General features: G+C 43.6%; 1 protein-coding gene across 1 annotated transcript; it reads right to left on the bottom strand.

The window, feature by feature from the left end:
* Positions 1–3,967: 3,967 nt before the first annotated feature.
* Positions 3,968–16,914, bottom strand: LOC308302571 (uncharacterized protein; the record flags this gene model as incomplete). Its single annotated transcript, XM_080746828.1, has 10 exons — positions 3,968–4,640; positions 6,329–6,449; positions 7,301–7,402; positions 7,821–7,856; positions 8,288–8,458; positions 9,335–9,406; positions 10,005–10,531; positions 11,177–11,231; positions 14,183–14,235; positions 16,545–16,914. The coding sequence occupies 10 exons, from the start codon at positions 16,912–16,914 to the stop codon at positions 4,138–4,140; spliced, it is 2,010 nt and encodes a 669-aa protein (XP_080602954.1). The 3' UTR covers positions 3,968–4,137.
* Positions 16,915–18,962: the final 2,048 nt, after the last annotated feature.

Below are 18,962 nucleotides of genomic sequence, written 5' to 3'. Positions count from 1 at the left end.
CACACATTGGTAAATGGAGTGTTTTCTCCAGTTCTCTGGTCAGTCGGTGGAGCAGCGGCGTCAATTCAGAAAAAGCTAAGGTATGGCAACATGACTGGTGTCTTGCACGCGCGCGATGTTGCCATACCTTAGCAACAGGCACGATTATTACAGTACATTTTACTATTTCCCCCCCCTGTAGCCAAGGTATGGCAGCTGCCATAGTTTGCCATACCCAATTGACGCCTCTGAGCGGGGAGCGTAGTGGAGATCAATCAATGGGATTTTCACATCTTTGCACAGACAGTTTAATCGAGCCCAGAGAACAGCGACAACGGCTCTGCTTGTGAAAAGAAATCACAAGAGCGCAAATGATTCAATAAACTGTTATAGTTGTTTGACGCCAAGATAAAGTTTAAAATGTGATTGGTTATAAATTAACATGGTTGGGGTTCTTTAACTACCAATTATCTAGACCGACTACTTTTGCCTGGCAGATGAGATACAGGCGGCCAAGCTCATTAATAATTAAGCATCTTTTTCAATTTCTTTCTTTTTCTCTCTCCCCCAAACCAGAAATACTGTAACCCTATATGCCTTGAGGCGTCATTTCTTTTATATTTTTTTACTACCGTTTTCGGCAAAACTAGCAACAGATGAGGCATTCCAATATACCTTACATTTGTCCATAATAAACTAATAAAATGCCTGGGTTTCCGAGGCTAATAATAAACAGCTATCTTCAAGTATCAGATACCATCTCATTTGATTATTCATGTTTTAATCACCTTAATGCATTGTTTTTTTCAACATTAAATAGTAAGCTTTTGGACAACACTAACACATCAAGAAGTAGTTTTATTTTCCTTTTTTGTTCCTGACTATATCTACTGCATAGTACTGTGCTCTATCCATCTGTCATTCAATGTTATTATATGAGATACTTCAATGCTTTCCTGTGTAAATAAGCCAAGTGCTTTTCTAGGATCTCCTTTTAGTTGACCTTGTACCAGTGAACTGTACCGTCATGAAACTGTACCCTTTTCTATGCAAACTTCTAATAGTCTTCAATCAATCAATCAGTCTTCAAATCCCTGGCCAACCATTTCCATCACAAAAAAATATTGTATTGTTTTTTGTTTGTGGCACAAAGGGCTTATAACAACAAAATGTAAATCTTGTCAAATGTGTATACCAATGCACATTACAACAAAAAATAAAATTCAGATTGCAGTTTTAAGACATTTGATAGAGTGAAAAAAGACTGTATCAAGTACATATATTATAAGTTCCTTTTACCAATTATAGAGGGTTTAAATTATACCAGATATGCAGCTTGGCAAATAAAAGGTGAATTGATCCCAGTGCATGACGGAGGACGATATCACGATATATTAAATCTCCACAATGTGATTATCGTGAGTGTTTTTTATCACGATAAACGATAATATCGCTTATCGTCCCATCCCTAGCTTGTAAATGACTCACAAAGGTCGAAAAAATCCACAAAGCTGATGAGTTGGGTCTGCATTCGGCATTAAATAAGTTCACTTTTTGCCCACGCACCAAGAAGTTCCCCTGGTCAACCATTTCCATCACACAGAAACATTAAACTAACAGTTTGTGGCACAACAAAATGTAAATCTTGTCAAATTTGTATACCAATGCACATTACAACAAAAATGTATTCCAGGTTGCAGCCTTAAATTGTGTGTGTGTGTGTGTGTGTGTGTGTGTGTGTGTGTGTGTGTGTGTGTGTGTGTGTGTGTGTGTGTGCGCGTGCGCGCGTGCGTGCGTGCGTGCGTGCGTGCGTGCGTGCGTGCGTGTGTGTGTGCGTGTGTTCACTTGGATTGAACGTCTCTTTCACTTACATCTTGTTCTTTTACCATCTTCATACAAAATCTTCATAAATAATTCATTAAAGGAGTAGTTCACCCCAAAATGACTTTTTTTCTATTGATTACTCAAGCCATGGAGATGTGAGTTCAATAAAATGTTTTAGTTTTTTGTCGCATTCCCAAGATAAAAATTTGATTATAGTAAATTTACCCTGATGGTTTCCCCATCCAGGGCCATGCATTTGGGTCCCCATCCAGGGCCATGCATTTGGGTCCCCATCCAGGGCCATGCATTTGGGTCCCCATCCAGTGCCATGCATTTGGGTCCCCATCCGGAATCAATGGGGTACATTTACTATAATCAATTTTTTGAGTCTCCATGGGGTGATTAAACCGGCCGACAAAGGCTCAGTGGTGGTCATTATGGACCGAGCCAATTACATAAGGGAAGCGGAGAGACAGTTGTTGGACACTAATTATTACTCGAAAACCCCAGGACCAAATTTTGATAAAGCAGCCTCTGAAATCAAGGATACTTTCTGTCAGACAAGCAACTGACCTACCTTCTAGGTGAAGAACCCCCCAAGGCTCGAACGATCTACTTCCTGCCGAAAATCCACAAGGATCCCTCTTCATGGCCTGTCCCGCACAAAATACCAGCTGGTAGACCTATTGTCTCAGATTGTGGCAGCGAGACCGACAAAATTTCGGAATATTTAGATAGTTTCCTGAATCCCTTGTCCACCCTGCACCCTAGCCATATTAAAGATACCTATGATTTCATATCCAAAGTCAAAACAATTCCCCTCAACGCCTCGGACTTCTTATTCACTATTGACGTAGACTCGTTGTATACCAACATTGAGTCCACCCTAGGTTTGGCGGCAGTCCAAAAAGCCTTCCAGGCCCACCCCCAGCCCGACAGACATGATGCCCTGGTATTGAACCTCCTAGCCACTGCCCTAAATACCAATGAGTTCGAATTTGAGGGTCAAACCTTTCTACAGACAAAAGGAGTTGCCATGGGCAAGAAATTCGCTCCAGCCTTAGCTGATATATATTTATGGCGGAGTGGGAGGCTGAGGCTTTAGGGAAATGCCCCCTCCAGCCGTCGGCCTATTTCAGATATTTGGATGACATTTGGGGGATATGGCCCCACTCGAGAGAAGAGTTCACTCAATTCATGTCCATCCTTAACTCCAATTCGGCATCCATTTCCCTTAAATACACCCTTGATCCCCAATCGGTCAATTTCCTGGACACCATTACCTTTAAAGGTCCAAATTTCCCAGCCACCCCACACCTTGACATCAAGGTCTTTTTTAAGCCCACCGACACACATGCCCTCCTCCACAAATCGAGCTACCACCCCCCGCACACCTTCAAGGGTCTGGTTAAATCCCAGTTGTTAAGATTTAGCCGTATCTGTACCCAAGAGGCAGATTTTGAGGAGGCCACGGCCATCCTGTTCGAGGCACTTAGAGCTAGGGGTTATTCTAGGACCTTACTCAAGCGGGCCAAAGCCACATTCCGAGAGACAAAGCCCCCACGTACTGAACCCCTCCTCCCCCTGATTTCCACTTAGACTTAGACTAACCCTAATCAATAGAAAAAAAGTCATTCTGGGGGTGAACTACTCCTTTAAGATGTTTGAAGCTAATTCCACTAGCCATGAACATGTCCACAAACTAGGGCATTAAAGGTGATACACCATGAAAATTCACTTTTCCTATTTTAAAACCTTTTTTTGGGGGTCCCACTAGCACCTTCTATCCTCACAAAGTCCCATTTCAGACCGTTGTGTCTTTCTCTGGTTTTGGGAAGGTGGAGGTTAAAAGCATCCCACGGGTTCTCTAAACAGGCTGTCGAGATTTGCTGCCGTTTGTGACGTCATAAACGGCCGTTTTTGAAGAAAAAAAAATATTATCTTTTTCAAAAAGTTTGGCGCAGTCCAGGCCAAAGGTGGTACTGCGATGCGAGGCGTTGTGAGCATGTAGATCGTCTATTTTCACAATTTCTGCCTCTATATTTGACAGTTTGGACAATGTTTAATTTGCCATTTTAGAGGTATTAAAAAGTCCTTAAATTGGCACTTTAGAAATGTGAAGATACCTTCTATACACTTGGTTTGTTTACAGTTGAGTGAGAAAACAATGTTTCACATTAAGTTAATCATCTGGGGACCCCCCAAAATAATTGGGGGGGTCGTGTATGATGTGATGACGTCATCAAACGATAAAGTTGACTTCAACTCAACTTTTGACTGAGTCGAGTCAACTTGCAAAAAAGTCGTCACAAGTCGTTAATGCCCTACTACAAACTAGTAAAGGTATTTCCTTTGGTGACGCAGTCTATGTTTAGGGGAAAGGAGGCTTCCATCCGTGGCGCCCAGGTCACTGTGCGGGCGCAGGTACCCATGCTTCATGCCCCGTCTCTTCTTCCACCTCTCTGCCTCTCGGCTCTTCCTGCTCCTCCCACCACCCTTCTCTTTATTCATCCTCACCTTCTTACATGGAGGGGGTGTGAACTGCCAGCCGTCCTGGGTGGGTACCTTTAAGGAGTCACTAGGGTAAGTTTCATCATCATCATCAGAGCATGCCCTTGAACATCCCAAGAGGCCCCCTTCCCGCCTGGCTTGGGCCTTCCTCCGCAGCCTCTTTATCTCCCGTCTCTCCCTGCGTCTCTCTAGTTGCGTCTTCCTTCTTCCGTCCTGACACTTCTTCTTGTGCCCGCTGTTGCCCTGTGCTGGCTGATTCTTCTCATCACTGTCTCTTGCTTGTTCAGAGGACTGCTGGCATTCTGCAAGACACACAGAGGTCGATTCTGCAAGCACACACAAGAATAAAAGCAAATCACAAAAGCACTTTTACAGGTAGAATTAAACCAGTAAGACTCCCTAATTGGGAAATACGCAACTGTCATGTCGCATACACAAACTTTAGAAGGCAATCGTAGCCAAACAGGAGGGAATATGGGAAATGGGACAGATCCATGTTGATGATATGACTTATCAGAGATACCGTGTACCGCTTTGCGTGAGTTTAGGGCAAAATCTGTAGGAGCAGTGTCCAAAAATGTGTTTTGCAAGAATCGGCCTCATGGTGGCGCTAGAAGAGGGCCATGTGAGAAATGCGTGTGCAAAGTTTGGCATGGATAGGGGCAACGGTGGCGGAGATATGAGTAGGGCAAAAGTGTGATGTGACGTGTGACGGACAGACTGACTGACAACCGGTGGAGGTTTTGATTGTAACTGCGACCTGACGGTCACAATCATGGCTACTTGAGAGGGTAGCAGTGTGAGCTACGAGTTTTGGAACTCCTAAATTATTTATTTTAGGCAAATGTTATGATAAAGATTGTATTTTATATTCTATTTTTTGTTTGACGTCAATGAATCTTCTGTGTACCGTAAATTATCTTCGATTGTCTTTTTAACCTTTTGTATGTTGGCTTAAAGCAATAAATAAAATATCAGGGACTTGTCTGACTATTAGTGCTGGATGTTACATATCAGTGTGACTAGCTAATTCTGGCCTTCAGACATAACCAGCACAACTCAATGTAATCTTGGCAGCATGACCAATAATAATGTTAAACAGGCTGCCCGTGAGTGTGATTTGTGACTCGGGGCGATCAATAAAATGTCCCCCAGCTTAGCAACATTTCTAAAATGATATCCTGTTTATCCTCTGTAAATTTTACCGTGTCTCAGTTAAAAAAGAAAATTGTGCTCTGGACTTTCTCAAAAAAGACCAAAAAAAAAGAATCATGCCTCCAGCTAATCCAAAATGCAACGCTATAAATTGGAATTCAATGAGTTACATCCAGGCCTCTCTCAACGGGTTACCTGGAGGTTTTAGAATTGATTTTAGGATTTTAATGATAAGGTTTAAAGCCTGCCATGGCTGGGCTCCTCCCGTTACATTACTGACAATTTAGTTCCCTAACAGCTTGAACACTGGCTGCAGTTTATGTTCAGGGGCCACAACATGACCATTCCCAAAACCAGGCTCAAAAGCAAGCCTGGATGGCTTTTGCTGACATGTATCCTCAGCTTTGGAACTCCTGGCCAGAGAATCTTATACTATATCAGTATAAAATGCACTTTTATGAAAAAGCATTTCAATTATTTAAAATAATTTAAATAATAAAATGTATTGTATCAGTTTGTTCGAATTTTGTTCACCTGTTTCCACATTTTAGCCATATCATTCTTTTAGTTCGTTATTGTCTTTATTGTCTTTTTTTCATTACGCTGTTTTAATTCATTTAATTTATTGGGGAGGCAGTAGTTCAGTACGTGTCCTTGACCAAGCCACATAACAATTAATCTCTCAAGACAGATTTTTTTCTTCTCCTTTTTATTTTACCGAATGGGTACCCTGATTGCTGAACCACTAACTGCTCCGGAAGAACAGGTTGATGACCAGCATGGAAAGCAGGTGTGTTTGTGTGTTGCGTTTGCGTGTGTGTGCGTGCGTGCGCGCGTGCGTGTGTGTGTACAGTGTCACCTCTGGCAGTGCTCTGCAACCTTGTGTGCCTTTGGTGGACGATGTCTCCTCCTGTGTCATAGTGGCATATGTAGGGGAGTGACGGAAACGTCCCACTCACCATCCTCTGCTTAGTACATTCCTGACACAGACAGACAGACAGACAGACAGACAGAGAAAGAGGGATGAGAATAAAGAGACACAAATGGAGGAAGATTGATAGACAACATTAGAGAAAGGGGCATTAAGACAAGAAGTGACAGGGAAAGCAGGATGCAAAGACAGAGAAGAAAGAAGAAATGGGGGAGATTCAACATAAAAGGAGGGGCAGACACAGGGAACACAGAGGAGAATACAGATACACAGAGAGAGAGGCAGAGAGAGAGATGTTGGAAGCAAGGTTATTATAGTTAACTAAAACTAACTAAATAACGAAAACGAAAAATTAAAAAACATTTTCGTTAACTGAACTAAATTAAAACTACAATAATAAATAAAAGACGATAACTAACTGAAACTGTATTATGTGTTTATAAAAACTAACTAAAACTAACTGAAATTGTAGACAAAATGCCCTTAGTTTATGGCCCTTTTCAATCCTCCACCTGACTTATTTGATTTGTTTATTTGGTGCAGAAGGACAGAAGGTATAAAAAACTAACACTAAAACCAATAAAAACTGAACTAAAACTAAGCGATGTCACTCAAATAAAAAACGAATAAAAACTAGCAAACCCGCTCTAAAAACGAATTAAAACTAACTGGATTTGAATGTTATTTATCAAAACGAACTAAAACTATTATAACCTTGGTTGGAAGAGGTAATGAAATAGGGAGAGAGAGCGGATGTGTGGCAAAGTAAGAGAGAAAGAAAGTTAAAGAGAGAGAGACAAAAGGAGACGATTGTAAAAGGAGCAACGTTTTCTGTCTAAATAATAGAAACAAAAGGAGGGTAAGAAAGAAAGGGAAGGATTCACTTCATCGGTTACATACATATCCGTAGTGTCCTCCTTTGGAGCAGTTGTAGCACTGAGCTGGGCGTTTGGTTTGTTTAAGAGTGTGGTCTGCCACTGGCTTGAGGGCACCAACTTGTGTCTAAGATAAATTAAATAAAAGTCAAATAAAAAGCACGTGGTAACTGAAAACAGCTGAATATCATAAGACAGGTGTTTAGTCACTTCACTATCTTCCAGACAAAATATTGGGGACTTTTTTAAAAGGGAAGATCCCAGTTTCAAGGTTCGATATTGTCAAATGTATTTACCGTATAATGCAAATACTTAGAACCGTCTGTGTTCTTTTCAGGTATGGTGTGGTTTCCAAACAATTTATAGTAAATCTTTCTTTCTTGAAAGGAGGAAAGATCAATACACACACAGACGTGGTTAACAAGTGTCAGAATTGTTGGGGTGTTGTTTTTTTGACTTTAAAACTTTCAACGTTGAAAATTCTACTAAAATCTAAAGCCATTTAAATTCAAAGATAAAACTCAATGGTTTGTCAAGAGACTCACCGTTTTGTGGTATTGTCTCCATGTATCCGGACATGCCTGGGGAAAACAAATTAAGCATAGAACAAATTTGCAGTGCTGAACACATGAAAAGAAGATGTAGCCTAAGTACAAAATGGTATGCAAAGTGCATAGTTGAGCAGCTTCAGCACCCTCTGGTGGACAAATATGCAGAGTGACAGTTTGACATTAAACTCGTTGACATTGCTACAAGGCTGAACAAATAAGCCTACAGAAACTTTGTTTGGTTTACTACTTAAGCTTTCTTACCCTTTCCTGTCAAACATACTCAAAGCTAACTCCTGTCTACACGCAAGTAATCCGAGTTCCCAGAAGTTCTCACGTTAAAAACGCGAGGGGCGAGAAAACACACAAGCAGATACATATAGGCAAATGCATGCATATTGCATATATACCATTACAGATACATGTAGGCATTGGAGTTGGACCGTAGACAATGAACGACTCACGTCAGAGAGGTGTCCTCTCACCCCACAGCGCCGGCAGTGTTGCTTCCATAAAGAAAGCTGTGGGCATGGCCTGGGACGGTGAGGGGGGAGTCCACAGGAGTTGCAGTGTCTGCCTGGACAGTGCTTCTGGGTGTGACCATGGGTCCCACACAGCACACAAGTGCGGCGCTTCTATGTATAGAAAGACAATAACTTTGATAATTATGCACACTATAAACGTGTATGTATGTATGTGTGCAGGGACGTGCTGGCCATTGGGAAAAGTGGGACAACTTCCGAACGGCCGGTTCATTCCCGGCCGGTCCAGGCCGGCCATTAGGAAAAAATAAATAAAAATAAAATGTCGTCCTTTGTTCCATTTTGGGGGCTGGGCAGCCAACAAAGTAAATCATCACTGTCGGGCAGAAACCTCGTATCTCCAAGTTTCAAATTTGTACATTTTTTCGCAAAGCAAAGCCCTGCTTCATCATACAAGGCCGTCGCACAAAAGTAGTGAAAACAGCAGATCTACAAGCACAAAACGCGTTGTGTGCTTGCAGATCGGCTATTTTCACTAGTTTAAATCATTTTTAAAATGATAAATACAAAACAAACGGTTTTGGATATACAAGGTTTCCACCCGACAACGGCGAAATATAACTCATGTAATTGACCCACTGGCTTGTCACTTTGTCACAAATCTTTGAGTAGCAGCAGCGCTATAGAGATCTCTCTCTATAGCGCGCAATGAGGGCCTCTCCAATTTTTTTCCCGGGCTGAATCAGGGGCCCAGCATGTCCCTGTATACATGTATGTATGTATGTATGTATTGTGGCGTTTCGATATCTAACCGCTGTTTAGGTGAACTGTACTGTACAGAGGAGAGGAGGTGGAAAGGAGGTAGAGACACCCGGATGAAGCCGTGCCCACCCTGGGGCATTGTCACTGAAGGGCGTTACCTGCCAATGTTCCTGCTTAATCAGTCTGATTTGAGCAGTTAGTGATAAGTCGCTTTGGATTAAAAGCGTCTGCTAAATGCCTAAACTGTAAACTGTAAACTGAGTACACCTGCGGGTGGATCTCACCAAACGTATAAAGCAGGAACACCGGGCTGTCTCTCCCTCCTTCCTCCTCTCTCACCTGTGCAGCGGGACGCAGTTCACGCGGTAAGAATATCCAACACACACTCATTTCCTCTAAAACGTAGTCGTGATGAAATGCCATATAGTAATGTTAGTCTTTCTAATTCCAGGCCGAATTGCAGGTCCGCTTTGTTCCCCAACCCTGGTCTGACATGCATGACTAGTGGCAAGATGGCATGAATATGGACTGCTCTATTCCCTGTTAAAGGAAGAACCTAAGTTGATAACAAGTAAACGATTACTTTAAGCTCCCCTACCTGTGAAGTAACTTACCTGGGTACTTACCTCGGCTGTACGTTCCTGAGTACTCTCAGCAACCCTGCCTATCTGAATACCTACCGTGGCCCTACCTGCTAAAGTATCAGATTACCTGCAGTATGCTGCCCGCGTCAGCCCCAACTCTGGTGGCGCTCCTCAAAAAAGTCAGCACAGAGATGATGAAAGGACCTGGTGGAGGCTGGAGCCGAGGACCGGCCGACGATCGCACGGGCCGCGACAAGAAGCGGCCGGCCAACGACCCGACCCGCTCTCCGCCTCGACCTCGCAGCCTCCCTCCCGAGCGGCCCGCTCAGAATCCCCTGCCCAGGAGGTGCTACGTTTGTGGCCGCAGCGACCACCTGTCCTGGACGCGCCCTGAGGCGGGCAAAGAAGCCTCGATGGCCACCGCCTCCAGCGCAGAGCCCAGCCGCCCCTGCCTCCACACCGGCACCAGCCGACAACGTCAGACCCACATCCCGGTCCGTGTGGAAGGCATCGACACGCAGGCTCTCCTGGACTCCGGCAGCGCCGTCACCCTCGTGAGACCTGACCTGGCCGGCGAGCCAGGGAACGCAACTGTTCCCGTGCCCTGTGTCCACGGCGACCTGAAGTTCTATCCGATGACACAGATTAAAGTACAGACGCCCCGCGGCGACGCCATCGTTGACGCCGGTGTCGTCCCTAACCTCCCCGTTCCGCTGCTCATCGGCTCGGACTGCCCGCTCTTCGACCGCTACTGGCCACCTAACCCTCGGCCCCCTGCCCGGAGCCGCGGACGGCGCCGGAGCCGTCGCCAAACCACCTACGGGCCCCGTCTTGCCTGCCCGGCGATGGGCCCCCCCAGTGACGAGCCCCGCACCGACGGCTCAACAGATGGACCAGCGGTGCCAGATGATGATGAGGACGACGGTAGGAATGAGCCAGAGCCCCAGCGCGGACCGAGTGCCGGCCCCTCCGACGAGAGCACAACGCCGGGAAGTGGCGACACCTTTCGAGAATTTCCAGAAGCGAACGAGGGGGCCCCCCCCGAGACGAGGGGAATTTGCCACGGCACAGTGGAAAAAGAGTGTTTGGCTGTGAAATGGGCTATCTCCGGTATTATCTGTGGGGTCGTATGTTTACCTTGATTACAGATTACAGCTCCCCTGAAATGGATGTCCCTAAAAAAAGACAAAAATGACAGAATAACCCGTTGGTTTTTGGAATTACAGGATTATCACTTCACGGTGGAACACCGGCCTGTTCGCCAGATACCCTATGCGGATGCCCTGTCCCGATTGTACGAAAATGAAATAAGTGAAGCTTCCGGTACTACCGGCAATCCTGGGGGGCGGATGTGTGGCGTTTCGATATCTAACCGCTGTTTAGGTGAACTGTACTGTACAGAGGAGAGGAGGTGGAAAGGAGGCAGAGACACCCAGAGGAAGCCGCGCACACGCCGGTGCATTGTCACTGAAGGGCGTTACCTGACAATGTTCCTGCTTAATCAGCCTGATTTGGTGGATCTCACCAAACGTATAAAGCAGGAACACCAGGCTGTCTCTCCCTCCTTCCTCCTCTCTCACCTGTGCAGCGGGACGCAGTTCACGCGGTAAGAATATCCAACACACACTCATTTCCTCTAAAACGTAGTCGTGATGAAATGCCATATAGTAATGTTAGTCTTTCTAATTCCAGGCCGAATTGCAGTCCCCCTTTGTTCCCCAACCCTGGCCTGGCATGCATGCTAATCATGGCAAGATGGCATGAATATGGGCCGCTCTATTCCCTGTTAAAGGAAGAACCTAAGTTGATTACAAGTAAACGATTACTTTAAGCTCTACTCAGCAGTTACTCACCTGGGCTCCCCTACCTGTGAAAAGTAACAAGTAACTTACCTGGGTACTTACCTCGGCTGTTCCTGAGTACTCTCAGCAGCCGTGCTTATCTGAATACCTACCGTGGCCCTACCTGCTAAAGTATCAGATTACCTACCTGCTGAACACTTACCTTTGCCCTGCTAAAGTACCTGGTTACCTACCCGTTGAGTACCTACCCCCGCTCCACCTGCCGAAGAGTATCCGAGTAACCTACCTGAGTACTGGCCTGCCGTGCCTCCTGCCTGGCACCCCCCCCCCCCCCCCCCCCCCCGCCCTAAGAACTGCCTGCTGTTGTGCTTACCTTTAAGTTACAGTTGAACCTTTAAGTTGGCTTTTGCCGTCTCCTTCTTTTCTAAATAAAACGCCCTGTTAACGGCTTAAACTGTGCATTTGACTGGTGTCTTGCTTCCCGTTCCCCGTTCCCCACTGTGTGTGTGTGTGTGTGTGTGTGTGTGTGTGTGTGTGTGTGTGTGTGTGTGTGTGTGTGTGTGTAAAAAATAATTGTGTTCACTAAATGGTAACTTATGATTTAGGTCAGTGGTTCTCAACCTGTGGGTCGGGAACCCCAGGGGGGTCCCCAAATTATTTGGGGGGGGGGGTCCCCAGATGATTAACTTCATGTGCAACGTTGTTTTCTCACGCGACAGTAAACAAACCAACATAAAGTTTAAGTGTATAGAGGGTATCCGCACATTTCTAAAGTGACAATTTAAGGACATTAAAATACCTCTAAAATGACAAATTAAACATTGGCCAAATTGTCAAATATTAGAGGCAGAAATAGTGAAAATAGCCGATCTACATGCTCACAACCAACCATGTTATACATAAGGCAATTCCTCAACTCTTAAGCCCTTTGCACAAAGGACAGTTGCGTTTTTTTCGTTTGCGGCATGAATAAAACGCATTGGATTTGGTGTGCAAGGCTGTGCGGAATCGGCGCTGCGGATCCAAAAAGGAGTCATAAAAGGAGTGATGAGTTTTTTACCGCATGCGACAAGACGCAGTGACGCACGAATCGAACTGGGTTCGATCGAGAAAAAAACGCACGGCGGCAGCCACTCGTCGCACGGCTAATTCGGATTCGGTGTGCATGAGGTCATAGAGAATCATTGTTTTCTTTTCAAAAAATTATATTGTCCGTTTTATCCGTGCGGTTAAACGCGCCTGTGTGCAAAGGGCTTAAGTGCTCGTCAGGGTGGGGGGGTCCCCAGTTAAATATGATTATTTTGGGGATCGCGGCCTGAAAAGGTTGAGAACCACTGATTTAGGTGTTTGTTTTTACCTTGTGATTGGGGCAGCTCTTGGCAAGATGTCCTGTCTTATTGCATTTTTGACAATGGAGCCGATCTGCCTTTTTGAAGCAGCTGCGGAGCAGCTGGTCAGCACCCTTCTGGATATGATGTGACTGGACAAGATACAAGAATCATCAGGAACAAAGTCAATCACCTCTGCCAGAACATTGTGTTTATAATGGCATGGTAAACTACAGCAAGAAACCATTATTAAAAAAACTGATTGTATAATGCAGACTGATGTAAACGGGTGTTTTCTTCTGTCAACTGCAACAGTTTACTATGCCTACCTACTGCAGAGTAGGGCATTCACGAATAGCGATTTTTAGTTTTCGAATTATTCTACTTCAAAGTATTCGAATAGTCGAATATTCGACAGGACTGGCCAAACTGTCAAATATTAAGTAAGCAAGAGGCGAACATTGTGAAAATAGCAGATCTACATGCTCACAACGCCTCGCAATATTTATCTGCGGAACCGAGTCACATTATATGTAATATCTACAATTCCAAGTGCTTGTCAGGGTTCTTATGACTAGCCAAGCTTTATAACCACAAAGAAATATATAAGTAGACAAGACAAAATACAAAAAATTAATAAATACGCGAATATTCTATTTCGGTGAACAACGTCGAACAGTGACTTTGATATTCGAATATTCTAATATTTGGTGAATGCCCTAGTGTAGAGCCACAGTGACGTATATTAGGAAAATACTCAACAAACAGTATGTAGTTTATAGGAATTGTTTCCAAAACATATATTCTAACTTCCAAAATGAGATCCATGTTAAAATGACATACTTTGTTAGAAAGCATGGAAGTGAAAGTCATAATGAAATATGCTGTTATATTGATTGATTGATTGATTGAATAATTAGTACGAAATTTAAACGGCATGAAGTACAGTCAAGACAGGCTAAAAGGATAACACAATATTGTCCTGTGGACTTTCCATTGTGGTCCTACAGTATATATATATTCATCAACACAATTTATTCATCAACACAATTCATTCATTAACAAAATAATACATGTCATTAACAATACAAAACCCCATGAGCTATATTTTCTTCCACGCCTTACCCCTTTTTTACTATTTTGAAAAACGTTTTAAAATACTTCAAATAGCCGATCTACATCGAAACATTGTGAGCTTGTAGATCAGCTATTTAAAATATAAAAAAAAAAAAAATTCAAAATAGTAAAGAATGGTTATTCACACAATGAGCTTCATAATTACAATGACTGAATAACAGAGAAATAAACATCGACTTTCACATTGATAAGTAATCTAAGCTACATTCCTTGTATGACAGGTGCTCTAGAAAATGTACATTAGTGATGATTATTGACAATTACCTTGTCTTTGTCCAACACAGCCCAGGGGTGATCAAGTGATTTCGGTTTCTGATCTTTGATGATGACAAGAATGACAAAGAGGAACATTAAATACAGTTCAATGTCATGAGGAATTAAAGGACAACTCCGCACTAAATAACATATCTCAGGCTCATTTCCCTACTTCTATTGATCCCAAATGACTGTCTATTTAGGCAGAAATGCCCCTGTTGTCCAGTTTCCCAAGCAGAACCTATCCACGTGTTTCCAACGCCCCATAGTGCATTGCGCAGACGTCTGTACCGAGCTTCCGGCGCCGATTTACAAGCTCACAGCGGGTTGCATCTGCGACGCGACGTGAGCTTGTATGTCTGCTGTTAAACCCGGAAGTTTGGTCCCGATAGTCTCCAGTAAACTCCCGCGGAAACTTGTGGATAGACGGGTTTCTTGTTTACAAACATTGAGACTAAATGCACAGCTGACTGTATCATGTAATCAATTCCGTCCAATCCCCAAACCTGTTTTGGGGAGCGTTGGTTTCATTGGCTAATTTTGGTACCGACCCTGCACACGCATCTAGTTGTTATCAGTGTAACGTGGACCAGAAACCCGTCTATGGGGCTTTTAAGCCGTGACATAATTTTGTAGGCAGAGGAGAACTCTGCCCCCAGAGCATTTTCTGTCCCTCGCTATTTCAACAGATCCGAGACAAAAATAACGACTAAAGTATAATTCTAACACTTTCCTTTCAACAACAAAGAGAAGAAAAATGTGTAAATAGTAAAAATAGTAAAAAGATTCACGGAAACTGGGGGCAGAAATTCTCCTCTGCCTACAAAATGATGTCATACTTAACAGCCCCATAGCCCTCATAGCAATGTTGAGGTCAAATGTTTTTTTTTTTTTTACCCATTAATCTTTTATTAGTTGTCATTGTGACACAAACATGATTTACGAAACTGTGGCGGCTTGTGAGGGACAGCCAAGGCATGGATGTGTGTACAATGACAACTAATAACAGATTCATGAAAAAACAAACTGACCGAAAAATAAATTGCTTAATAGCATCCACTCAATGCTATGAGGGCTGCTAGGGTATGCTTGGGAAACTGGACGACTGACTGAGACAACCTTGTCTCTTGTGACTGAGAACACCAAGCCCTGGGGTGAATAATGTGTAATTGTATTTATTCAGTATGTGACATAGGGCATTGCTGATACAGTGTATTGTGCGCTCAGTAAACTTTCTGTGTCAAATTGAAAGAATATTTTGACACATTTTAATTCAGTTAAAATACATATATTTTTATACAGTAACGTTTGTGAACATTTCTGATTATTGTGCCCGTGAAGCATTCTTTGGATATGCTTTTATTTGTCTTCATCCGTCTGCAGAATGCTTGCCTTGTTGAAACCTTCACTATCCTTGGAATTCTCATGATTAGAGCTGCTCTCCATGGGGAAACATTTCTCTTTGTTTGGGATTTCGGTCTAGGGAACTCTAAATTGTATCTAGATGGGACAGTTAATATTTTACAGCACTTTAAAATGCACGCCACCAAGCCTAATAATATACGTAGACTACTGTATGATGAGCATACCGGTAGATCTATTCTCACTTCAAATCTCACATATCATTTTTTCAGGATGTAGGCTATTAATTAGGTTCTTATTACTTCATGGGCTATGATATGACAATGCTTTGCTAAAAAACTTAACATAACCATGGTTGTCTTGTCTGTAGTAGAGTGTCACATTACTGCGATGTATTGAGGAGTTTGTGTTGTCTGGGGAACTGTCATTTTCAGTTACAACTCCAACAGGCTTGTGCTAAACAGGTAGAGCTTCTGTCAGGAAATATGAGCTGGTCCCAGGGGCATCACAAGGGGGGGTGGGGAGGCTAGAGGAAAGTGGGACTGAGTTACTAGGGCCCAAGGTGGAGGGACCTTAATTATTTTATACTTTAGCTATTGAAAAATAGCAGATATACAAGCTCACAGGGCGGCACCGTGCCGCGCTGTGAGCTTGTAGATCTGTTATGTTTTAAAAGTCGTGAAAATGTGTGCCAATCTTTGAATATATGTATTTTTAAGCGAACATTTGTAACTCAAATTTTGCTTCTGGGGGGGTCCCTGGAACGAAATATTTTGAGATGGGGGTCTGTGACAAAATACATATCATTTTGGGGGTCCTTGACATGAAAATATTTTAGCACCACTGACATAGAAACAACAAAATAATGCGTAATAATGCGTTCCCGGTCTAAATGGGTTAAACAGGGGGCTTAACCCCCTATGAAGAACATTCATGGGGGGCCCACAGTGAATCCTTGTACCCAGAGCCCAGAATTTGGTGTGACACCCCTGCCCTGGCTGGTCCTAACCTTGACTTTCACTGTCATCATCAGAGCTGCTGCTGTGCCAATAGCCCAGGTTGAGCTGGATGTGTTGGTCTCCTTCCTGGTCCTCTCCTCCCACTATCATCCACTCCTCAATGGGCTCATCATCACCACCAGACTCCAGCTCCTCCTGGTCAGAGCTGGAGGAAGATGGACTGTGCCCGTGTGCCCGGCCCCGGCCTGTGGGGAGCGGGAAAGCAAGCACCAGGGGAAGAGAGTCTCCGGTGGTCCATGATGGAGTCCTCTGGGGACCACTGCTGCTCTTCTTCTTCTGCTGGTGGTCCCTTAAAGAGAACCCCAGTTCATCTTCAGAGCCGCTGGAGCCCTCCACAAAGAAAGGCTTAGGACAGTCCATCACTCAAACAGGTGATATTATGCAGCTAAACAGCGCCACCCAACGTCGTGAAAGTAGAATGCATCATCACCACGAACAAGCTTTTAGGATGTTGATGAGTTTTTCACAAGACTAGACTGAGTAAATTGCAATAGGATAAATACATAAGTAACTCGTATCGCAACGTGGGGTAAAATGTTAAGCTACAAGGTTAGGTAACAGGCGTTTTAGTTATTTTTCTTTCTTTTTTAGGTATGTCAAAACAACTGACACACGTGGATCTGGTTTGGTTATAAGTGCCATAAACTCGCGAAGTACGTGGTCGAAAAACCACTGTCTGCTACAAACATTTATTAAAGAACACAGAAAACTAAATAAATCACATATCAACAACCTAACGGCTTGATTGAGGGTTCCTCGCTCGATCGCGGTGATCCAGAGACCGCGAACAACAACACATTCATGATTCACACAACGGCAGGCAGGGAAATGTTCACATGTCCAAAATGACTTTCGCAGAGTTTAGACTGAGTTGAATACTGTTGGCCAAACAAAAGCGCACTCGCGTCAGTGGAGTTTATATCAGATACCCCGTTTTGGCTAACCGTTAAAATGGTCTGCATTTCTATATAGCAACTAAACCAATGTGCTTTCCAAATTCTAAAGTTTCACGCGCGCAAAACACGCATTGATTGATTGATTGATTGAAGACTTTATTAGAAGTTTGCATAGGAAAAGGTACAGTTTCATGACGGTACAGTTCACTGGTACAAGGTCTACTAAAAGGAGATCCATGAAAAGACTAAGCTTATTTCCACTGGAAACCATTGAAGTATCTCATATAACATTGAATGACAGACAAATAGAACACAGTACTATGCAGTAGATATGTAAAGAAAAACAAAAAAGAAAACAGTAAGTCTAAATAAACAGTATAAGGGGCAGGGGAGGGTAGGGTTGGGCTAGGTTAGTTTTTTACCAGTTGCGAATGGCTGCTGCCTGTAAGTGATTCTTCAGGGCAATTTTAAAGGATGCTAGTGATCCACACTCCTTTATGACCTTCGGTAAGGCTTTCCACATTTTGGTGGTATAGCAGAAAAAGGAGTTTGACCCTTTGTTGGTTTTGACTCTGGGTTGAAAGTGATCTGTGGCGCTGCCTCTGGTGTTGTAAAGTATTTTGACAGGTACTTGGGTATCATAGTGGTGTAGTGTATCTTGTACACCAGGCCCATTGCAAGTTGCTGTACTCTGTCATCTACTCTGAGCCACCCCACTCTTAACTGGTGAGTAGCGGTGAGGTGAGTCTGATAGGGAAGGTGAAGTAGGACCCTAATTAGTTTATTTTGGGCTGTTTGGAGTTTAGTTTTTAGGGCTTGTGGGGCGTCACGATACCATACGTGGACTCCGTAGTCAAAGAGGGGCTGGATTATTGCACCAGCTATGGTCTTCAGTGTGTTGAAATTGACCATTGGGGCGATCCTCTGTAGGAAACGAGTCCGTTGGTTGATTTTATTTATTACTTTAGAAGTCATCTTTTCACTGGAAAGATTAGCTTCAAGGATACATCCTAAGTAAGAGATTTCGTTTTTTCGTGTTATGACCTTGTCACCCACTTTGATTGTGAAGTTATCGACTTTTTTGAGGTTATGATTTGATCCAAAGAGGATGGACTCAGTTTTTCCCAGATGAATTGATAATTTGTTGTCATTAAGCCATGTGCAGATCTTACTTAGTTCAGAGTTAAGTGTCTTTTCAACCTGCAAGTGGTCCTTGCCCGAGACTAGGAGAGCCGAGTCATCCGCGAACAGGAACAGGTTGCAGTCACAAGCAGATGCCATGTCGTTCACATATATTAGGAACAACAGAGGTCCCAGTATGCTACCTTGAGGAACACCACAGCTTACTGGGAGGGGGGGGGGGACAGGGTACCGTTAATCTCCACCACCTGTTCCCTCCCCACCAGGTAAGATTGCATCCAACTCACTGCTGCGCTGTCAAGACCGATGGCTTTTAGTTTCTCAATCAGAATAGAATGATTTACGGTGTCAAATGCCTTCTGGAGGTCCATC

Source organism: Nannobrachium achirus (assembly GCF_963921795.1).
Source record: "Nannobrachium achirus genome assembly, chromosome: 17".
Classification (NCBI taxonomy): domain Eukaryota; kingdom Metazoa; phylum Chordata; class Actinopteri; order Myctophiformes; family Myctophidae; genus Nannobrachium; species Nannobrachium achirus.
This window is presented reverse-complemented; position numbering and strand designations above follow the sequence as displayed.